Source organism: Aotus nancymaae, unplaced genomic scaffold (assembly GCF_030222135.1).
Source record: "Aotus nancymaae isolate 86718 unplaced genomic scaffold, 86718_ANA_hifiasm-v0.15.2.pri h1tg000036l, whole genome shotgun sequence".
NCBI classification, from domain to species: Eukaryota; Metazoa; Chordata; class Mammalia; order Primates; family Aotidae; genus Aotus; species Aotus nancymaae.
The window spans coordinates 23582425-23606705 of record NW_026988450.1 but is presented as its reverse complement, the minus strand read 5'-3'; the positions used below and the strand labels follow the sequence as shown (position 1 = coordinate 23606705).

The following is a 24281-nucleotide window of genomic DNA, read 5'->3' as shown; positions in this document are numbered from 1 at the left end:
TTTCCCAGGCTTTTTCTTGGCTTCAGTTACAAGGACCTTGACCAATTTGCTTTATCTATTTCCTTATGATTTGTTGACATTCTCATGTTCTCTGGTCAAGATGCACTTCTTTAAAGATAAATGAGTTACTAGACTCCTGTACTGTAATTGACTGATGGGTCACAGAACAGTCTGTATAGAACAGAACCCCAAGCATGTAAATAAATGGCCTTTAAGACATAAGACAAAGAGAATTTTAAAAAATTGTAGTAGTTATTCATTATTTTACATCAAATTATTCCAGAGATTTATTTAGTTGGTTTCTACTGGTTTTTATGATGTCTGAATTTATCAGCTTATCTTCTGCACACTGCTTGGTATTTTGAAGTACATTGGCATTCTTTTTTTTTTTTTAAGAGATGATGTCTCACTTTGTTGCCCAGGCTGGAGTGCAGTGCTACCCAATTGCAAGGGTACAGTTGAAGCTGAGCTCACTGGACCCTTGAGTTCCTGGGCTCAAGCAGTGCTCCTGCCTCCACTCCTGAGTAGCTGGGACTACAAGGGCATACCATCATGTCCAGATAATTGTTTACATTTTTGTAGAGACAGAGTCTTGCTGTTTTGGCCAGGCTGGTCTCAAACTCCTGGCTTTAAGTGATCCTCCTGCCTTGGCCTCCTAAAGTGCTGGGATTATAGGTATGAGCCATGGTGCCTGGCCTAGATTGGCACCCTTGAGTGACCAGTGAACCAAATGTCAGATCTCCTAGACAGTCATGAAGTGGTGTTTTCCCTCATATGGTACAAGTACTAATGGGAAACTGGGGGTGCCACAGAGAATGTGAAATGAGAGTCTAGAGATTCTGCCAGCATAACCGCAGATATTTCATGGACCTCCCCCAGGAGCTGGTGGCTAAGGGTATACTTTACAGGGAATAACCAAAAGCTTGAGAGATGCTGAAGCTTCATAGAAACATTGTAGAATATCAAAGAAGGCTGATGGATTAGTTACCAAGAAGGGAAGAGGCCAACCAACTATTTTCCTGGGCTTACTATGTTCTGACACAGCATGTATCTTACTCAAGGTGACACAGCCAGTAAGGGACTGAGCTGACTCTCTAGCCCATGAGTAATATGTCTTGAAAATGCGTGCTTTTTCTGCTGTGCTACACTAACTCATGTAAACATCCACTCTTTGGCAATAGTAGGATATCATGAAGACTGACTTATTTCAGAATATCTTCAAAAACTATTTTGTCCACAGAAAAGAATGTCTTTGGCCACACTTTGTATTTAGTGTGACTAAAATATACGTATTCATATTGTGAACAGGAATAAACCATCATAATATGAGGCCAGAACTCAGCTGTTCAAAGCTCTAAGTATTACTTCAGCCCCTTTCTATGTGTGGTATTAAGACTGGCTATCAGTGTCATCTCTTTACCACTATCGTCTCCCTTATTCATTGCTGTGTTTTACTTGAGGGTACATGGCAAAGATAAAGAGGATTGGTTAGTTCTCAGCTGATGTGCTTCCTGGAATAAGAGCCACAGTTCATGCTGATGAACTGATATAAAAGCATACCTTGAGTATCTGCAGTAGAGCAGGAAAAGGAGAGCGTAGATAATTGAAATCCACCTACTGCATTCCCCAGAGGATTTATGTGGGAAAAATTTTAAAAATAACTTAAAATAACTGAAAATTGTAAATTGTTTAGTGTTAATCCAAGGTACTTTAAGTTAAAAGTGGAAGAGTTTTCTAAAAGTTCCTAGTACTGTACTATTTAAGCAAATGTTGCTTTTTTTACCCTTTTAATATTAAATAGTATGAAAGGATCCGGTAGTTGAGCAAAGTTCTTTTTCCTATTTCTCTGAAAATCATCTCTATAAAACATAAAAATAAAAAAAATTAGCCAGGTGTGGTGGTGCACGCCTGTGGTCCCTGTTACTTGGGAGGCAGAGGTGGGAGGATTGCTTGAGCCTTGGAAGTTAAGGCTGCAGTGAAGCATGATCACAGCACTACACTCCAGCCTGGGTGACAGAGGGAGACCCTGCCTCAGAAGAGAAAAGTGGCCTTCGAGTCAGACAATGGTATTGGCTCCAAATAATCTATATAATTCCAGTAAGTCATCTGGTATGGATTGTAATGAACCCCCAAAATGTATTACTTATAGCCGAAGAAATTTCTAAGACCCTTAAATGATTATTGTCAATAATCTGGGATTACTTGCATGCCTAAAATCTGACAGGACATCTCCATGCAGCAATTCCAGCTAATAAATTATATTTCTACTTTTAGTTTCTGTGAAACCACTTTAAAACCCTGCAGTTGTTTTTTTAAACGTATGTGTCCTTCTAATGATTGTGAGACTATGAAACACAATGATTATCTTTCAGATTAATTCTTATTGCAGGTGAGAGGATAAAGTGTTTTTTAAAATAATGTATTAAATATACCTGTTCCTTGGCATACATGTTTAGATTTTTAATTATAATATTTATGATGTGTTGGAGCCAGCATTTTCCTATAGAAATATAACTCAAGATTTAATATTGGGCAACAGTGGGAAAATGGGATTTAGTATGAAAATATTTGCTTTATGTAAACCTTTTTATGAATGCACCTAATGTATAAAGTGAAGTCAAGCTGTAAAAACAATTAGCTGGGAAAATGCCAAGTAAATTTTTTATGTTCCAATGAGCACCTATTAACTACACATTATTGTTATCATTAAACTGTATGCAAATGTATGACAAAATTCATTTAGATTTGAGTAAAAGAGACAGAATACTAGAAGTATGCAGCAAGTATAATTTGTTTGCATCTCCAAACAAAGCACATTAATCTTTCTGCAGTACCACTGATGTAATGTCTCCATGTTACTTTTGGGAGTATATGAAGTGGGCAAACATCCAAAGTTGATAGTTAATTCTGATCAGCAAAAGCACTGGAGTAGATGCCTGGGCTGGACGTTGTAACAAAGCAAACAGTTTCTAAACTTCTTGGAGGATTTTAGTGCAGACTTAATCATCCATTTGAATCTTTTATTACAGACATTATAAAATTAGTTTGTCTAAAAAGAGTGTAAACGCCCTTTTAAAAAATCCAGTTTGTTTGCATCTTTTATACTTTCTTGCTTTTTTATACTTTTAACACTTCTCAAAAACATATGCTTGTGGACTTAATGGAGAGACAGAAGTATAAGTATTTTCTAGAGCTCGTTTCATGAATCCTTTTGTTGCTGGGAAGGACTTGTGAGATTTTCACACCAGTTGTTTTCAAAGTGCATTCTCAGAGAACTCTTAACCAAAAATGATATCTGGTGCTGGAATTAAATAATAGGAATATTCTTAGAACTCAAACAAATAATCCATATTTTCCATAAGTTTTTTAGTACTTAAGATTCTGCTATTAGATTACCGGAATGCAGTATTTAATATAATTATATATCAAAAAGTTAAAAGTGGCTGGGCAAAGTGGCTCATGCCTGTAATCTCAGCACTTTGGGAGCCTGAGTTGGGAGGATCACTTGAGCCCAGAAATTCAAGGCCAGCCTAGGTAACATAGGGAGACCCTGTCTCTCAAAAAAGAAAAGAAAAATTAACCAGGCATGATGGCACACGCTTGTGGTCCCAGCTACTTGAGAGACTGAGGTGGGAGGACTGCTTGAGCCCAACAGGTTGAGACTGTAGTTAACAGTGATCATGCACTGTACTTCCACCTGGGTGATAGAATAAGACCCTATTTCAAAAACAAACAAACAAAAAACCAAAACACACACACACAAAACTTATTTTAAAAAATTGTTGGTTTTTGAATTGCAAAGTGTATGTGTGTACATACATATCTATTTGAAAATTGTCCCTCAATACACAGGTATGCTATATTTCATGAAAAGTGTAATAATTTTCAACTGGTTTGCCACTTGAATAAAGTTGAAAGTTGATACAGACAAAATTATTCTTATTACTGATAGCTCCTATAGAATGTAAGGCTTCTTGCCAAAAGTCTTTATAGATCTAGTAGCTGGAACTTAAATCTAGTAGATCTTTTTCTCAACCTGAAAATACTTTCCTCTGTCTACACTGTCAGTGGTTTTATTTTCTTTTTTCTTTTTTTTTGTTGCAAGGTTTAATGGCTATATCCTAGCTGTGTTCTCATTCAAGTAAGTAGAATATCCTTTATCAGCTGCTATTTAGTATTCTTTTGTAAGTTTGGACCAACAAAATTAGTAAATTGAGGAAAGAAATAGGAAAAACAAATACTGGAAATAATAGGAAAAATCATAGTTTTTTTCTTATGAAAGAGAGAATTAACTAAAATACCATTAAAGACAGGAAGAGCACTCTGTAAGGCAGATGAGTACAAAGTTGATATTCAGGACTCAGAAGCCTTCATATTCACAAACAGGGAAGAAAGCCCCTGTGAAGAAGCCATTCTCAATCTGTAGCATGTGTAAAAACCACGCAGGCTGTTAGGTAATGTGCACATTCCTGGACTCCATCCTGAATCATTTCAGTCAGCCCTGAATGTACTTTTAGCAAGTGTTTCTAGACCCCATTAAGAGGACTCTGGTGTTGTCTATGTGGGATCCTACTTGAGAAATGCTGCTCCAAGGAACGCCCCCGCTCAACACCGCCCCCTGCCCCGCCACATTGCTGTAGCATCACTCCGCAATTATGCTGGTTTCCACGGTGCTAGTCATTTATCTCTCAGACAGGCCTGCTGCAGCACCCAAGGGAACACAGTGGCAGCACACTGGAAGAAGAGGCCCCAGGTTACCCTGCCCGGGACCCTTGTACACAGTTACAAAGTCAGAACACTTCCAGCACTGCTGTGCATATCAGCCACCACAGGGAGGTGCACCTTACTGCTTCTGCCACATGCTGTCTGACCACCCACATCTAGTGGGAGGGCAGGAAATAGGGTGGTGTCTTCTAGCACCTGAAGACTTTGAGCAGAACTTCTAGGGTGGGTGCACCCTTTCCTTACCTGCTTCAGTGTGGCTGCTTTTCACTGGAGTTGATTACCCATTTCTCACCAGTCCTATGGCCACTTAATTCCTGTGTGTTCTACTACCTCCCAGTTGGAATGAGCAGCAATGTTTGACAAAACTGTAACTGGTTAATTCCAGCTCCTCTGACTCTGCTGCACTTGCTCCTAGGAAGCTACAGAAAAACATCTGCGCTAACTGGTCCACCTTGAAATAATGACCACAATCCTTAAGTGAAATTGTAGCACTGCCTGCAATCCTACTGTGTTTTCTTGGACAATTCAGACTCCTATTTTTAGAGATGACTTTGCCTGTACTCTGCAATGGCCTGCCAGCTACTCTCTTCTTGCCTCTCTTTGGGTAAATAGCAACAAGATCTTTTTAAATCATGTCAGATTGTGCCACTTTTCTGCTTAAAACTTTCCAGTGCCACTTTTCTGCTTAAAACTATCCAGTGGCTTCCATCATGTGGAATTAAGTTCTAATTTGCCTGGTGACTTCTCAGACCTCGTTTCCTACTAATCATTCCTTGATTCAGGGCTTGTCAGGTACAAGGAACACTTGCTCTTTCTGAAAAATTGACCAACCAACAGGTTACTTCTGCAGGGCCTCTGCACTTGCTGTCTTATTTGCTTAGAGCACTTTTTCTTTCTGGCATTTCCATGCCTAGAATTCTCACTTTATTCAAAATATGTGTTCAAACGTCACTGTCTAAAGGAGACCCCTGTTACTCTTTTTCTATACTCTGCTTCATTTTTCTTCTAGCCCATCTCATTTGTTGATATGTATATGTGTGTGTGTGTATGTACTTACTTGATTGATGGTTTCCTGAGGGCAGTCCTCCATCTCTAGAAACTAAAACTCAATCCCAGCATGAAGTAGGCCCTTAATAAGTATTAGTTGAATTAATTTAATTCACATACCCCCTGGCAATTAGACAAGAGTAGGAAGAAGACCAGGTCAGTAACTTCCTAGAGTGTAAAAGGGAGGTGTTTTACACCTCCATTTACAAAATTTGGTAGGCTAGTTTGTGAGAGTCCATCAAGAATGTGAATGGGAGTAGTTGAGATCACCTACAGAAGCTGTCTTGTCAGTAAGAAACAAAACAGAACCCTAGGGAGTATCAACATTTAAAAAAAAAAATGATTTTTGAAATAATATTCACATAACACAAGATTAACTATTTTAAAGTATACAATTCATTGTGCATTTAGTACATTCACAGTGTTGTACAGCCATCACCATGGTCTAATCCAAAACATTTCTATCATTCCCAAAAGAAATCCCATACCTATTAACAGTTACTCCCTAAACTCCGTCCTCCCAGCTCCTGGCAACCACTGATCTACTTTCTGTCTCTATGGGTTTGCCTATTCTGGATATTTTGTCTAATTGGAATCATAGAGTATGTACCCTTTTGTGTCTAGCTTCTTTCACTTAGCATAATGTAAGTTTATTCATGTTGTAGCATGTAATTATACTTCATTCCTTTGTATGACTGTATAACACTCCATTGTAGGAACATACCACATTTTGTTTATCTGTTCATCAGGATCCGTGGGTTATTTCTACTTTTTGACTGTTAGGAATAATGCTGCTATAAATATTTACATATAAGTTTTTGTTTGAACCCCAGTTTTCATTTCTCTTAGGTATATATCTAGAAGTGAAATTGCTGGATGGTAATTCTGTGTTTAATTTTTTGATGAACTGGTAAACTATTTTCCATAGCAACTGTACCATTTTACATTCCCAACAGAATGTATCAGAGTTCCAATTTGCATGTCTCTATGACTTTTTTTTAAACCATAACCATCCTAGTGGGTGTGTGAAGTGGTGTCTTACTGTGGTTTTGATTTATATTTCCCTAATGGGAACATTTAAGCCTGGGCTCCAGATGGGTGGGTTAAGAGGAGACAAAGAATGAGCAGAGAGGAAGTAGGACTTTGCAGTCAACTTGGTCCTCTAGACTTAAACAGTGTCCCAGCATTCCCTTTGGCAACTGATATCCTGCACCTGACTTTTGGCATACAGGGATCTAGAGATCTTCAGAATCTGCCAGATCTCGTACGTCTAGTGAGACTTAAGTTGCTTTGATATTCCAAGTCCAGCATGACTTCTGCAGAGTTTAGAGTAGTATTTCTGCAGTTTATAGTGCACATCTATCCAGTTCATTCAGAGGCAGCATAGTGTAGCAGTTACAAGCATGGGCTCTGGAGTGAGACTGCCTGGGCTCAAATGCGGGCTCAAGTCGGGTGGCCTTGGGAAGGTTACTGAATGTCTCTATTCTTCAATTTCCTCATCTGTAAAATGAAGTTGGCTTGTGAAGATTGAGTCAGATTAGTATCTAAATGCTTGGAATAGTGCCTGGCACATAGTAAGTGCTTTGTATGTTTTTGCCCTAATTATGATAATGGTGATGTGATAATGATTTATCTATATATCCATTTAGAGAAGGGGCAAGAATAGGTTTATGTTGGTTCCAAGTATGGGATTGAGGGTGGTGATTGTGTGTTTACAATAATGGGGCTCTTTGATAACATACTGTGCTTTGCATAGTCCTGATTATGGCACTACTGTCAGTGATACAGTACAAGTTACTTATTCTCTTTGTTTGTGTTCTGTATTCCATAAGTCATTTCACTAATTCATCAAATGTAATTTTGAACACAGATTTACCTTTGTGTGGACTTCCTTCAATTAAATGGTTTTTTTTCCATTTTTATTCTAGTTTACCGTATTCTTTTTTAAAACTTGAAATTATGGAAGGAAGAACATCATTTATAATTCTATCATTTCAAAACACCCTATCCTAGCTTTTAGTGCATATCTTTCTATATTTTCCTCTAAGCATTTAAAACATACTTACAGTAATTCTGCAAATAAAATAGAATATCCATACACCTCTTAAAGCATATTTTCCGCTGACCTGTGTGTGAATCTTTTCTAATCAGTCCTAATATTTGAAATTCCTCAAGAATTAACAGATCTCATAAAAGATATATTTTTCAAAATTTATAGATATGAATAGAGAAAGAACTGTCTCCTATCTAGACATTTTATATACATACAATTTTGAAAATGTGCCAAGGACTATTTTATAGCTTTATGATAAAAACCTGTTATTTTTTTACAGCAGGAAAAAGAATGCTTAGCAGTTCCAAAAGTGTACAAAGAGTCAAAATGATCAACATGTCATTTGAATTCTTAGTTTTGGCCTTTAGGGTTCTTTAAACATAAATTCTACAAATATTTTGCAGATAAGTAAACTGAGATAGAAAGGTTAAGTGACATTTCTGTTTCCAGTCAATGTTAGAAATAAACACAGAAATCCAAAGCCTCTCCTTATTAGATCAGAAGATAGCATTTTCATATATTTTAAGACGTAAGTATGTAAGGGAGATACGAATGTTTAAGCTGGGTTGAGATTTATGAATAATGTTATCAAATAGAATGAGGTAATTATTTTTCAATTTGTAAAAATCCTAATGTTATTTGGAATATGTCTTTCTCACCTTGTAAAAATGATACTTAGGAAAGTGGAGATGTTGGAGTATAAAGCAGTCACAGAATGGTAGGGAGGACATACAGATTTTAGTTGTTTAGAAAGATGATATAAAATGAGTCCATAAAGAGGGCCTTAAATGAAGTAACTTTAGGGAGGATGGCAAGGATATGTGGTATAAAAAGTTGTTACAACTAACAGTCAAATATAAGTGAATGTAAGATCTTTCCTTTACTCAAAAAACAAAACTAATAGAATGTCAAGTATTAAATCAAAGGAATCAATATACATTCTTTCTTTACTGTTATATTGACTTGTGGTATCTTGAACATAGGCTGCATCTCAAGGTTTGTTTGAGATCTAAAGAAAAGGAAGATTTTATTTTATTTTATTTACAATTTTATTTATTTATTGCAAGACTTCCAGCAGGTAGAAGACAAGGAGGCATGGGGATAAAAAGGCCTTGTAAGAAGCCTTTCTCAAATTTAGGCTGTTAAGTAGTGTGGCACATAATGCTCATCATTCTGATGTTTCACTTTGATTTTATATCATGCCCTTGTGTCTCTTTTTGATCTGACATGCTGCAGAAACACAGTGTTTTGTCATGGTGTTTCAGCAGCCATTCATTCAATAAAACATCTCTGAAGTCTATTAGTGGATCTTAGTTTAGATCCCTTGTATTAGGTTCTCTGGCCTGCCAAGAAGATAGACAATTTAATGAACAAAAATGGAAGAAGATAAAGCAGATTTTAAGGAAAGTCCATAAGGAGTTTCCTGGATTCTGCAGTTAGGCAGACTTAAATTTGACTCGCAGCAACTCTTTTGGGGACATTCTTAAGGTGACCTTGGGAACATCTCCTGTCTCACCAGGCTGCAGTGAGGATTAAATGAAAAAGAGATATGAAAGACCTAACCATTGTGCAGTAAGGAATATGTGTGGTCTGTTTCTTGAATGACATTTGAAGTAATTGCCAAGTCACATAGGCCACATTGTGGGATGTGGTGATAATTCTGAACCTTTATTGTGCAGAGTGTCAGCAGGGCAGCTTAAAATTATGGTTCATCCCCAGAAACTCTTGATGCAGCAGATCAGGGTTGCATCACAGGAATCTGCATTTTTAACAAGCATGGAAGATAATTCTGATGAAGTAGGATTATACTTTGGAGGCTGGGGGTAGGCCAAATCTCAAGACTTTTTTGGGATCCAAAGGAAATTCAAACATTTGACCCTGAAACTTAAATAACCTGGGTGAGTGAGTTTTTGTGGTTCATCTTTTATCAGTAGTCACTATGAGGATCTAAACATTGACCACAAAATTCTACTTGAGAAAAATCATTTAAGAATAGCTCTGTCTGATTAGGTAAATATACTAATTTGTAAAAATATGTACAGCACTTATAAGTACTGTATTAGTCTGTTCTCGTGTTGCTATGAAGAAATACCTGAGACTGGGTGATTTATAAAGAAAAGAGGTTTAGCTGACTCACAGTTTTACATGGCTAGGGAGGCCTCAGAAAACTTACAGTCATGGCAGAAGACACCTCATCACAGGGCAGCAGGAGAGGAAAGGAATGCCAGTAGGGGAAATGCCAGATGCTTATAAAACCATCAGATCTTGCGAGAACTTAGTCACCATCATGAGAATACCATGGGGGAAACCATTTCACTTTCCTCCAACCAGATCCCTCCATGACACATGGGGATTACAATTCGGATTACAATTCAAGAAGAGATTTTGAGTGGGGACACAGCCAAACTATATCAAGTACCTTACCAAAAGTGAGCCTAATATTTGAAATAAGTAAAAATAAAAGGAACTCCATTAAGTAGAACATATCAATCTTTATAGTTAATAAATTGTGGATGTTTCTTTGCCAAAGGAAATAAGTATTTTGAGACCAGACCTAACACACAAGAACCATTCTGCATCATCTCCCCTGTAATTAAATCTGGATGCCATTAATGAGAGTGCTCTGGCTAATCTTGATTGTCATGATAGTATGAGGAGATGTGATATATAAGGTATTCAAACCATGTGGGGTATATTATTAAGAATCATTGTTAAGTAAGAGGATGAAGTGAAACAGAATGAAATAAGTCAGGCATGCAGTCTTGGGATTTCCTGTTGTTAGTGCTAGAATTTTTACTTTTTATGGTAAAAATGCAACATACTTAATTTTTCCTTTGACACTTATACAGTACAATTTATATGTACATACATATCCATGTGCATGCACATACACATACATTGAGCCATATTTGATGACCAAAAAGGGAGAGGCCCCAAGGGCTCTTTGGTGTGCAATTAATATTTTGGCCAGAAAATCAGCAGATTGTTTCAGTATGGTTATGTGTTATGACATCATATTCCAGTAAAGTTGTAATGAACAGAAATTTTGTTTGTCTCTGTGGCAAACCAAAATGAGTTTTGTAATTGTCAGCAGGCCTTAGTGATTATAGTGGCGCCCACTCCCTCTACTGTAGTTAAAGGTCTGTTAGCATTTCAGTTGTGGACCTTCTATTTTCAGAAGTTTATAATTAATTGTAAACATTTGCTCTATGGTGAAAGTTTGCCATATAAGATCTCAGTTCAGGAGTAAATTTCTGATTTCAAGTTGTCTGTTTTAAACTTTTATAATAGAACCAGTTAAAAATAAACATAAGTTTATAAACAAAAGTTACAAATAAACAAAAGTTCTTTGGAGGTGGGAAAATTGAATTTTGTGAAACACAAAGTAAAGAGCAGCATTATTCATATTAGTCTGTCAGATTTCTGCGTTAAGGGGATTAAAATAAATTTCTGCATTAAAGGGATTAAAATAAAATAGATGACAGGAAATTGTGCACTTCAGTACACTATTTAGTTATCGTAACCAAAAAAACAAAAAAGATTGTGATTTTTTAATGCTTTCTAGTCTTTGCATGTTAAAATACTGTGATTTTTAATTTAACTTTTTATATTTGCTAATTAAAAGAGAACATATGACATATAATGAAAACACATTTAAAATGCTTTATCTTAATTTAATAGAAAACTATAGTTCAAGAAAATTTAAGTTAAGCATTTTAAACATTGACTTTTTCTTTTTTTCATGCTCTGAATTCCTCCCCTTCACTTGACTCTTAATTACTCCTGTCCCTGACATTGTGTTGTAATTTTTCTTCTAACTTTGACCCCTTTTCATCTCCTTCACTGCTGTCTATTGTTTCCCTAGCACTTTGATCATAGGCATTAATCAGTTCTTACCGTTAAGCTCCTTTTTGATTCCTTTACACTTACCCTTTCCAGGTGCTTATCCACTTGCATGGTTTCAATTATTACCTTGCAAATCTGCATCTTCAGTACCAATCAACATTTCTAGTTATTCACCTTCAGTAAACCTTCATTGATTAGTCCCATCTGCCTAGTGAATTCCTACATGATGGGCTCTTTCCAGTTTATCTCAGGTTGAATATAGAGTGTCACTACTTGGATGTCCAGTAATTATCCAAAATATAGTAGGACCTCAGTTGCTCTTCTTTTTGCTTGGAAACAACATTTTTTTAGCACTGGAGTTAAAAAGCACTCCAGTGATTTTTTTCAGCATTACAATTGTAAATCCACCATTTCATCAAAATCGATTCTGTTTATTTTGCTAAGTTGCTCAATTCAGTGGTCATATTTCTCAGTCCTCATTTTACTTGACCTGTTAGTAGCATTAGATGCAATTAATCCCTCCCTTCTCCTTGACAGACTTTTTTCCTGTTTGGTTTTCAGGAAGAATATTGTGCTTGCTTGGCTTTTCTCCTATCACACCCTCCCATGCAGTTCTCATTGTTTTATGCCTTTCAATACCACCTATATATTGGTGATTCCCAACTTTTTTCTCTATCTTGGACCTCTTTCCTGAAGTCCAGACTAATAAATTCAGTTGTCCAGTTGACATCTACACTTGGATAGCTAACAGGCCTAATAATTGAACATCTCCAAAACAGAGCCACTGAAATCCACCCCCAGCAAACCCATTTCTTTTGCAGTCTTCACTGTCTCAGTAAATGGGTACTCCATTTTCCAGTTACTTAGTTCTAAATCCCTGATGTCACCTTGACTTCCCTCTCATATTCCATAGCCAGTCTTTGGGTAAACCCATCATCTGTACTTTCAAAATTTGTCTAGAAACCATCACTTCTTATTATTTTCATTGTTACACCCTACTTCAGGCCACAGTCACCTTTCCCCTGGATTATCTCAGTAGCCTAGTAGATATCCTTGCCTCCAGCATCGTTCCCCTACAGTGTGTCTTCAGAATAGTAGATGGTGGTTATTCTAAAAGGTAAGTCAGATTATGTTACTTCTCTGTGCAAAACCTTACAGTGGCTGGTCATTTCACTCAGGGTAAAAGATGCTTACAGCGATGTGTAGGGACGGCCTTATGGAAATCTGGTCACTTCTTCTCATCTCCTAGCTTTTTATTTCCTCATTCTCTAAACTTTTGCCAGTCAGACCTCCTCCGAGTTACTTGAACGTGCATGGCACACTCCTGCCTCGCTGCCCTTGCTGCTGGATTCTCTCTGCTTCACAAATACTGTCCCAGATACCTGCATGGCTTGTTCCCTCACTTACTTCAGGTCTTTCCACAATTGATACTTTCTCAAGGAAACCTCTCTTGGCCACCCTATCTAAAACCTACCTCCCTGACACCTTTGAACCCTTCCCTGTTTACTTTTTCATACATCTATCTCTAATATACTAGATAATTCTACATATTTATCTTATTGTTTATCTTCCCTACTCTAATGTGTTTATGTTCATTGCCATAGTACCCTGTCATATATAAAACACTCCGTAAATAATTGTTGAATCAATGGATTTTATTACATATCTTCTTAATTTTTTCTCCTTAATTTCTTTTGGGTTTTTCTTTCTTCTTAACAGCCTTTGTTATTTTTTCATATCTGCATTATTGCAGCTTTTTAATCACGCATCATTACCTCAGTCACTGTAAAATGTATGAATATAGCACTTCCTGCTTAAGAATTGGCCTAAACTCCTTATCCTTATGCTGAATCTACTCTCCTTATTACTTTTTGCATTGTACTCAGTCCATTTCTCTGCCCCTGTATTTCTAATCATAATTATCTTCTGCAAAAAGCACAGTAATCTACATGTTGTCACCTGAACATTCTTGCCTGTCCCAGACTCTGTTGTAGCTTCACCAGACCATTCGCTTACTTCTGTCAAAATCTAACTGAAAACTTCTCACCAGGAAGTCTCCTGTGATATGATTAAATAATTTTTACTGTATTGTTTTATGTTTAATGTTGTATTCTATATATGTTTTTCGTGGAGATCAGGATAAACTATTATCTGTAAATGTATTGACTCACATTTTATCCAAAATGTATATTTTTGAGGTTAAAATTTTATTAAGAGTATAGTACATTATATAATTGGTATCATTTTAAACAAAATAAATCTTATGAATCATTATAGAATGGTTTTATTAAACTAACTTTAATGTTTTTATTTTCTTATTTTAGGTATCATTGCCCAATGCCTAAGATCTTTTATGTTCAGCTCACTGTAGGAAATAATGAATTTTTTGGGGAAGGAAAGACTCGACAAGCTGCTAGACACAATGCTGCAATGAAAGCCCTCCAAGCACTACAGAATGAACCTATTCCAGAAAAGTCGCCTCAGGTGTGGTGCTGCTGCATGTGACAGTCTCTTCTTTAAACTTTCCCAGTGAGATTATTGGAAGACAAATCTGTGCATTTTATAATTAAAATAAATAATCTGTTCTGATAGGGAAGAATATTAGAGAGAAGACCTGCTAAGATTTGCGTCTCAGATGGTCTGCTATAATTGACTCATGTGTTCCTGCAGGATGACTTTACCTTTGATTCCTCCCTCGTGTTTACTTCCCAGGCAACTGGGGATTTGGGGATGTATATGAGGATGAGAAATAACATTGATTTGCCTTACATTTTATACTGTGTCTACTGAATATAGATGACATTGTATGAATCTAGAATCAAGGATTTAAAATGGAGGAGATTTTATGGTTTTTTCCGTCCACCTTTGTTTTACAAATGAGGATATTGAGGCTGTTCTTGAGTAATCTCACTCATTCTCATGGCTTCAGCTACTTTCTCGATTGACTCCAAAACAGTATCTCTAGCTCAGGCATGTCCTATACATAGTACAGTGAGCTTCTTACTGGACTTTTCCACTTAGTTATTTCAAACTCTGCAGTTCAGCCTCTACAGTTTTCCCTTCTCCAAACTGATTGTTTGTTTCTCCTTTGACATTTATCTTAATGGATAGATTATGATAGGTGTTTTTCTGCTTGTACTCTTTCATGATAGCTCCTATTTCTTTACCTGTTTTCCCACTAGATCATACACCTCTTCACAGCAGGAATACAGTCCCTAATAGTTATAGTAGGTTCAGCATGTATGAGGCCCTCCAGAAGTATGTGTTAAATAAGTGAATAAAGTAAACCGATACCTGTGCCAGACATAGAGTTCCAACTAGGATGCTCCTGGTTTGCATCCTGTACTCTTTTTGTAACTTCATCCTCATAGATCACGTTAGAACACCAGTGGAGGAATTCTTGGATGTTGGTGGTCGGGGAGTAGAGAACTCTAAAACAAGAGAGCCAGGTCTAGGGATGTAGGCTAAACTCAAATAAGTGTATGGTTGTAAAAGATTTCCAAAGTCTGCATTAAACGCTTTTCCTTCAAGGAAAACAAACTAAAAACAAAACTGAATAACAGAAAGCCTGGCAGCAAAGCCCTTGAGTACTGTGGTTACAGGAGAATGTAGCAGATACAGCCTATAGTTTGTTGTTTCTTCTTTTATTTTAACTAGGCCATCTTAACTGTAGAATAAAAGTAAAGTTGTTATAACGGCAAGATTCAGTGTTATCCTATATTTTTGTGATTTAGAATGGTGAATCAGGAAAGGATATGGATGATGACAAAGATGCAAATAAGTCTGAGATCAGCTTGGTGTTTGAAATTGCTCTGAAGCGAAATATGCCTGTCAGTTTTGAGGTATGTACTTGGTAGAGATCTTCCCATATTTTTTCCCTGCTCTGTTTGTTTTAAACAAATCAAATTAACTGGTATACTAGTATCCTGTAAGAGTTAATGTGCTTCTATATGTTCAAATTCAGTATTATGAAATGATCTAGGCTGTGGTGAAAATAGAAATCGTGATGATATCAGATTTCTTCTGATTTTTTTTCTTTTCTGTATTAAGCCTTTGTACACATGATATTTCAATTTTAATTATTAAAGTTATTTTCTGGGTATAAGATAATTTGTGGTACCCTATAGGATTTGGGTTTTTTTTGTTTTTTTGTTTTTTTTTTTGAGACGGAGTCTTGCTCTGTCACCCAGGCTGGAGTGCAGTGGTACAGTCTCGACTCACTGCAACCTGTGCCCCCTGGGTTCAAGCGATTCTCCTGCCTCAGCCTCCTGAGTAGCTGGGAGTACAGGCATGCGCCACCATGCCCAGCTGATTTTTTTTGTATTTTTAGTAGAGACGAGGTTTTACCATGTTAGCTAGGATGGTCTCGATCTCCTGACCTCGTGATCCGCCCACCTTGGCCTCCCAAAGTTCTGGGATTACAGGCGTGAACCACCTTGCCAGGCCAGGATTTGGTCTTTTAAATAGCATTAAATTAAATTTATTCAAGTTAAGATTTAGTGACACATATTTGTTAATATCCAATTTTTTCAATTGTGTAGATGCCAAAATATGTTTAACTTTAACAAAAATCACTAAGAAGAATTAATGAAGCAACTCTTGACTTTACAGCTACATAAATATGTCACAAATATATTCATAAAAATGTATGAAATTTAAAACGTTTTTAAAAAATAATTATTATAATACCTCCCTTAGTAAGAGGTCACTAATTTTACAACTTATATCTGGAAAGTAGGCAAGAACCAGGAAAAATATAAAGAGTTGTAGAGAATCTTCCTTCACATTGTATATCATTCACCTACTAGAAAGCTCCCAAAGCAGGATCATCTGAGTTGTACTGAGAAACTGTTCACTTTCTCTTGGACACAATTCTGACAAGTTGTGTTACCTGAGTTCTCAGTCCACAGCAGTTTAAAAGCAGCAAAATGAGGAAGTCAGGGAGAGAATGTACTTGAGATCCTATTGGTCCAGCAAGAAGTGATATGGAAAATTTGGAAAATCTGTAAAAAGTAATTGCTTATACTAAAAAATTATTGGGAGTTTTTAAAAGGCTACAATGAATATGAACAGACAGTTTTATAAGTCTTAGATGTTCTAGGGAACATGAACATATTATGGTATAGGATATCTGATGTTTACAATGATGATCTAACATAATTAAAGGTTAGATATTTAGTATTCTCTTTTAAGTCAGTAAAACATATACTTTCTTTTTTAAATTAAGAAGAATGTCTATCAAAGCAGTTAAACAGTTTTGGTGTTTAAACTAGTAAACCTAAATTACTTGGAAAGTATGCTTATGATAAATTCCTTCTCCCTACTAACGTTGCATTATTGAGATTTGGTAGTACTTTCATTCCTTTTCCTAATTGAAATCCAACATTAGAAGACAAAATTTCAGTGTAACGTTAAATAGTAAACTACTTAAATAGGGTATCTTGTATAGGTCAGAATTTTGAAAGAGACTAAAAGTTTTGAGTCTTCAGGTTTTGTAAGGCATATTTCCTCCAAAAGCTGGCATAGTTTAAAAGTGAGAGCAGATTAAACAAGGTTTAGGAACATTGCATTCATAGCTGACAGATCTATAACTCATTACTCTAGGAGCTAGGTATTTTTGGCATACCTACTTACCTTTTTAAAATCATGTCACAAGAATAAATATCCCTTTCTGTAAAACAGCCTTTGACATCTCTATCAACAACAACTTATTTTTCATCCATCAGCTGTTTTTGAGAGGCTTCCATAGGCATGGTGCCTTGTGGTTTATAGAACTACAAGTTTCTCCAGTAACTTACTCATACATAGGAGAAAGTTAGATATGTCTGTAATTATATACAAACTATCATTCTAGATGACCAATCTAATCTGGTATCTAATGATATCTTTGATGTTCTTAAATTTGTGCTTCCTAAGACATGGAAAAACTGTAATCAGAATTGTCAGTTTTAAAGTAATAAAAAATAATTTTGACTATGAATCAAATGTGTTTATTTAGATTTCTTCTGTTTCAACTGCATTTAGCATCAAGTGTCATAAATAAATAGTCCCAGTATAATACCTTCATAATAGCTTTCTTAAAGAAATACTATAATTTTGAGATAATACCAATTTTGATTTTGATATGAATATTGTCATTCCATAAAAATACATCTGAAGTGCCTATACATTATTTAATATTTTACTCATATTTATTAGGTTATTAAAGAAAGTGGACCGCCACATATGAAAAGCTTTGTTACTCGAGTGTCAGTAGGAGAGTTCTCTGCAGAAGGAGAAGGAAATAGCAAAAAACTCTCCAAGAAGCGCGCTGCAACCACCGTCTTACAGGAGCTTAAAAAACTTCCACCTCTTCCTGTGGTGGAAAAGCCAAAACTATTTTTTAAAAAACGCCCTAAAACAATAGTAAAGGTAAGTTTATATTTGTGAACATCAGTCAGTTTTACTAAATAAATATTATAATAGCTAAAGATAAGCGTTTTTCTATAAGGCAGGTCCCTGAACTTATGGATTATATATAGTGCTGAAATCAGGGCAGGACATGTGACTCTAAATTAATGACAATTTTGTTTTGCTTTTTAGACACCTATTTTACCTGCATTTGTTCATCAAATAATCATAATACCTTAGATATTTATAGGTTTTTTGTTGTTTAAAAAGTGCTTTTCCATTCATGTCACCTTACTCCTCGTAACCATGTAAGGTAGATGATGTTAGCCCTCATTTTACAAATAAGATTTTATAAAACATGTTCAAAGGGTTTGCTCATTTTTATTCAGCAGTCATGTCGAACCACCTGAACTGCTCTGATCTCTAATCCAGTGTTCTTTCTGCACACAAGGCTGTTACATAATGACTTCTTAGGATATCATGAAATTTAAACAGGATACAAAAAAAACATATGAATAATATAATGAGGATAGCTACAGCAGCTGGAAATCGTAAAGCACTCCATCTGCCAGACTTTCTCCCAACACTTTGCATGCTTTAATCACATTTAATCCACATAGCAACCGTATGAAGTAGATGGTGTTATTTTGTTGCCATTCGTTCAGATGTGTATACCTTGCCACAGAAGAATATGAAGCACACACCTTTTCAAGATACTGTGAGTCTTTCTTTTATTGGATCAGAATTTATTCACATTAATAAGAGAAAAAAGGTAAATATCAGAAGAATGAGATGAATCAGCATTTAGTATAGGACAGTGTCCATGAATGCTTGACACATATGACATGTATGGAGTTAGAGTTCTGTTTCTAGAGAAAGCCTTAAATTGCCAGCATTTCATTTGCTGGCTCATCCTCACTGATTTAACAGACTTCTGATTAGGCTGTACAAATGAAGGATTACAGATAAGAAATATCTTTAATCTCAATGGATTTCTTTTATTTTGATTGCACAGTGGCACAATTTAGGTGTTTTTACAGTTTTATACCTTTGTACCTTTGTTTTATTTAAAAACACCTACATACGTACATATAAAAATAACTACTTAAATACTTGTTTTTAATAAATACTGACATTACTTCACTTAGAAGATATAGTAGGTAATGCATTCCCTGAACTGGCATTATATATTTATATGTAAGGTAGACTAAAAATAAATGCAAATAGATTCACTTATTATGAGTCATAGTGGTTCCCAGGAGGACTGGTGCTTTCATTCAGATGCTCCTCTTATACAGTCAGGGAGTAGAATATAGCTATTAAGAGAATGACCTTTGGAGTCAGTTTTGAGTATGAATCCCTGAGCAAGTTACCTAACTTTTTAAAATATTTATTCATTTATAAAGTGGGAATAATAATTGACCTTGCCACATGGGATTGTTATAAGTATTAACTAAAACAATGCACAAAATGCATTAGTAATTATTAAGTATTCATTGTTATTAGTGATAATGCAACTACTGTAATAAGTAATACATATTAGCTATTGGTAATTTGTATCTAATACTGCCTATTCACATTTTATGTGTATGTGAATATATCCATGAACTGTTTTCTTAAATCTATTAGTATATAAAATCTTTGGCTTTTCTATGATGGAAGAATAGCATTTTATGTTGGAATGGTGGCCCAAAACTGGTCACAATAACTTCCGTCTGATCTATTAAACTAAGTCTTGATAAATTAAGAATAATAAACCAGGCTTGGCGAAGTGGCTCACACCTGTAATCCCAGCAATTTGGGAGGTTTAGGCGGGTGGATCATTTGAGGCCCGAAGTTTGAGACCAGTGTGGCCAACATGGCGAAACTTCATCTTTCCTAAAAGTACAAAAATTAGGTGGCTGTGGTGGCGTGTGCCTATCATCCTAGCTACAGCTCAGGAGGCTGAGGCACGAGAATCACTTGAACCTAGGAAGCAGCAGTTGAAGTGAGCTGAGATCACTGCCACTGCACCCCAGCCTGGGAGACAGAGTGAGATTCCGTCTCTAAATAATAATAATAATAATAACAACAACAACAACTATTAGGCTAGAAAAGATCTGTACATTTCTACAGTAGCATATAAATCTAACTCTTGTTTTAACTACAGCTATTAAAAGCAAGATGATAATTTAAATGTTATTCCCTAGAGGCGGGAGATAGGAGAAACATTTTGAATTCTCAATTATTTGCTACTGCTTCCAGTATATAAGCAATATTATCCCAGAATTTCCATCCTATGCATCCTTCAGATCACAGCATAAATTTGACCTTTTTAGGGACTCCTCTGGTCCTCTCCTACTCCCAGACTACGTTAGCCTTCTGCATTTTTCCTCACATACACCACATTTGGAGTTACTTTTGCCATGTCTGTCTTTTGTTAAATCCTGTAGATACCCTCTGAAGTGTAAGATTATTTTGAGAGAACAACATGTGTATAATGAGTTGGGATCTAGATACTTTTAAGTATGTTCATACCTTATAATGTGCCAGTAAATGGATCAGCTTGGAATAGTATCCTGATTTTCAGCATTGTTCTCACTTCCTTGTATGGCTTATACATCAACTGTGTATAGTTCCTTATACTTAGTGGAAGCAGAGAAAAATATCTATGATGGTTTGCCTTGGTTTTATTTAAAGTAAATAAAACAATCACATTGTCTCAGTTGATTCTCTTAATCACTCTGTAAGGTAGCATTCATTTCTGCCTGACAGATGAAGCCCTTTATATTTAAGAAAACTATCCAAGATCCTGTAGCAGAGTCAGCTTTCAGATCCAGTTGTCATGTCTGACTCCAGTGCCCATTTGACACTGGTTAATTGTGGACTTTTGGATTTTAAGATTCACTGTATAGGGTTATCCTGTTAACATGTACAACTGCCCTGATAATGTCTTTGTGTTTACATTCTGTTTTTAAGTATAATTCTTCTCTATAAGACGAGACTTCAAACAGGGCTTTCCAATCTTGGATATCAAATGTTCTGGACAGTTTTTATAAGACTGCCCTTATTGGTATATAGAATGATATAAGATTTACTGTCCAAGGAATAACTTAATTGCCAAGGGTGCTGGTAGTTCATTTCAGTCAGAGCAAGAAACCAAGTCCCCCCACCCCCAATTTTTTTTTTTTTTTTTGAGACAGGGTCTCACTCTGTGTCCCAGGCTGGAGTGCAGTGGCATCATGATCTCCGCTGACTACAACCTCTGCATCCTGGGTTCAAACGATTCCCCCATGTCATCTCCAGAGTAGCCGGGACTAATTGTATGCCACCACACCCAGCTAATTTTAGTATATTTTGGTAGAGATGGAGTTTTACTATGTTGCCCAGGCTGGTCTTGAACTTCTGACCTCAAATGATCTGCCTGCCTTGGCCTCCCAAAATTGTTTTTTTGTTTGTTTGTTTGCTTTTGAGACAGGGTCTCACTCCTATTGCCCAGGCTAGAGTGCAGTGGTACTGTCTCGGCTCACTGCAGCCTTGATTTTCTGGTCTTAGGTGACCCTCCCAACTCTGGAGCTACAGGCACAATACCACCATGCCCAGCTAATTTTTTGTATTTTTTGTAGAGACAGGGTTTTGCCATGTTTTGCAGGCAGTCTCAAACTCCTGGGCTCAAGTGATCTGCCTACCTCATGCTGGGATTACAGGTGAGAGCCACTGCGCCCAGCCCAAAGCCATTCTTGATGTATGCAGAACTCCATCATTATCTAAATGGATTTGTGTATCTGATTCTTTGTCAGTGGAATCTATATCAACAATAATTTCCTTGGAACTCAAAGACATTCTTAGAGTCAAATTAAACAGAAATAAAGACAGTATACCACTGGAAACACATTCCTATTTAACATCTTCACGAACTGGGCATACTACTTCTAGTGCTGGACTGAGAGCTTCCCTTTACCTTTTCATTGGGATCTCAATCTTAGACTTATAAATTATTAAGTGGATTTGTCTTTTCTCATCAGTCCTTCTTCATTCCCCTTATAATTTATTTAATTTTTATTTTTCAGGATATAAGTAGAAATTGAAACCAGCGTTTTATCAAAAGCTAAAAGTTTCCTTTTGCTCTTTCTTTTCCCTTCATTTAACCATTGCAACAGTGAAGTTCTCAGTCTTTTTCCTCTTACTCTTTCCCTGAGCTGTTCTTCTACTTCTAGGTGTTCAATTCCATCTTTATATAGATGATTCCCAAATACTCTATGCTCTATGCTGCCTATTAGACATCTCCACTTACTGTTTCACAGGTGCCTCAAATTTCGGCCCAAATTCATCATGTTCTCTTCTAAACCTCTTTCTCCTGAAGCATTCTTTATCTCAGTGACTGGCACTAACATCTAGCTGTGGAAACTGCTGGAGATCATTTTTAACTTCTTTTTTTTTTTTTTTGGAGATGGCGTTTTGCTTGTTGCCCAGGCTGGAGTGCAATGGCACAATCTCGGCTCACAGCAGCTTCTGCCTCCTGGGTTCAAGCAATTCTCATGCCTCAGCTTCCCAAGTAACTGGGATTACAGGCACACACCACCATGCCTGGCTAATTTTGTATTTTTAGTAGAGACAGGATTTTATCATGTTGGCCAGGCTGGTCTCGAACTTCTGACCTTAGTTGATCCACCCGCCTTGGCCTCCCAAAGTGCTAGGATTACAGGTGTGAGCCACCACGCCCGGTCTTTAACTTTCTTAATTCTTAGGTCTCATCAGTCATTAGGCCTATTGATTCTGTCACCTAATATTTCTGGTTTTTTTTTTTTTTTTTTTTGAGGCGGAGTCTTGCTGTGTTGTCCAAGCTGGAGTGCAGTGGCACGACCTTGGATCACTGCAATCTGCAGCCTCTGCCTCCCAGGTTCAAGTGATTGTCCTGCCTCAGCCTCCTGAGTAGCTGGGATTACAGGCATGAGCCACTGTGCAAGGTGTTCTCACCTAATATTTTTTTAAGTTGGTTCCTTTTTTCCATCTCTTCTACTGCTCTTTGGTCCAACTCACAGTCGTCTCTTACCTAAACTACTACAGTAAGGTTTTAACTGGCTACAAGTACTTTTGACACCAAATGATCTTTTAAAAAGTATGATCTTTTAGCGACACTGTCTAATCATATCATGCCTCTGCTTAAAATCTTTTTATAATTTTCTTGCTCTTTGGATAAAGTCCAAAATCCAAAACGTAGTTTGAAAGACCATGAGGGATCTGCCTGGAGGCTGTACCTGCAGCACCAAACTAGACATTGTCAAGACGAAATGGCAGCAATCATCTGGAAAAGCTAAGACTGCACAGTGGCTCTTAAGTAAGTTTAGTGCAGGCCAGGCGCGGTGGCTCACGCTTGTAATCCCAGTGCTTTGGGAGGCCGAGGTAGGCAGATCATGAGGTCAGGAGTTCGAGACTAGCCTGGCCAACCTGGTGAAACACCCCATCTCTGCTGAGAATACAAAAAATTAGCCGGGCGTGGTGGCAGGTGCCTGTAATCCCAGCTACTCAGGAGACTGAGGCAGGAGAATTTCTTGAACCTGGGAGGCGGAGGTTGCAGTGAGCTGAGACCGCACCACAGCACTCCAGCCTGGGCAACAGAGTGAGACTTCGTCTCAAAAAAAAAAAAAAAAAAAGTTTAGTGTAATGTATAATCTGTAACATAGTGATTATTCTTGTCTCTACCGATAATAGAGAAAGAATAAATTTTCACAGGTGGAAGTAAAGTTTTGACCATATAATAGATGCACACTTTTATTTCTAGGAGAAATACATGAAGAAAGTTCATATGTAGAAAGAGAACTTGGTTTCAAAGGATTTTTGCTTTTATGTTATAATATATGCCGAAAGCTATATATAAACTTGTATATAAGTCAAAAAGCATACTAAGTAAGTGTGAGAAAGACCTGCTGCCCAAGTTGAGTATAAAACATTTCTCGATAAGGTTTGAAGCTCTCTGTATGCTCCCCTTCCATCACATCCTCATGCAACCTTCCCTAGGCAACCACTATCATTAGTTTTGCATGATCATTTCCTACCTTACAGTTTTACTATGTTATTTTTCTTAAAAAGTGGCATTTGTTTAGTTCCTTTAAACAACTTTATTGAGGTCTAATTGACATAGAGTGACTTGGACATGTTTAAAGTACACTGTTTGATATGTTTTCATATTTGTTTGCATGTGTAAAACCATGACCACAATCAAGATAATGAACCCATCTGT

General features: G+C 36.7%; 1 protein-coding gene across 18 annotated transcripts in view; it reads left to right on the top strand.

Moving 5' to 3' along the window:
• STAU2 (staufen double-stranded RNA binding protein 2) overlaps window positions 1–24281 on the top strand; it is a 355158-nt gene that overhangs the window by 134596 nt on the left and 196281 nt on the right. For 13 of the 18 annotated variants that reach the window (XM_021672674.2, XM_064384279.1, XM_064384278.1 and 10 more), the window contains 4 exons: window positions 4106–4141; window positions 13996–14155; window positions 15406–15513; window positions 17870–18082. In XM_021672674.2, the coding sequence (XP_021528349.2) occupies window positions 4106–4141; window positions 13996–14155; window positions 15406–15513; window positions 17870–18082 (517 nt within the window). The remainder of the gene's footprint in view (window positions 1–4105; window positions 4142–13995; window positions 14156–15405; window positions 15514–17869; window positions 18083–24281) is intronic. The other 5 variants (XM_021672855.2, XM_021672804.2, XM_021672789.2 and 2 more) reach the window with 1 other exon arrangement.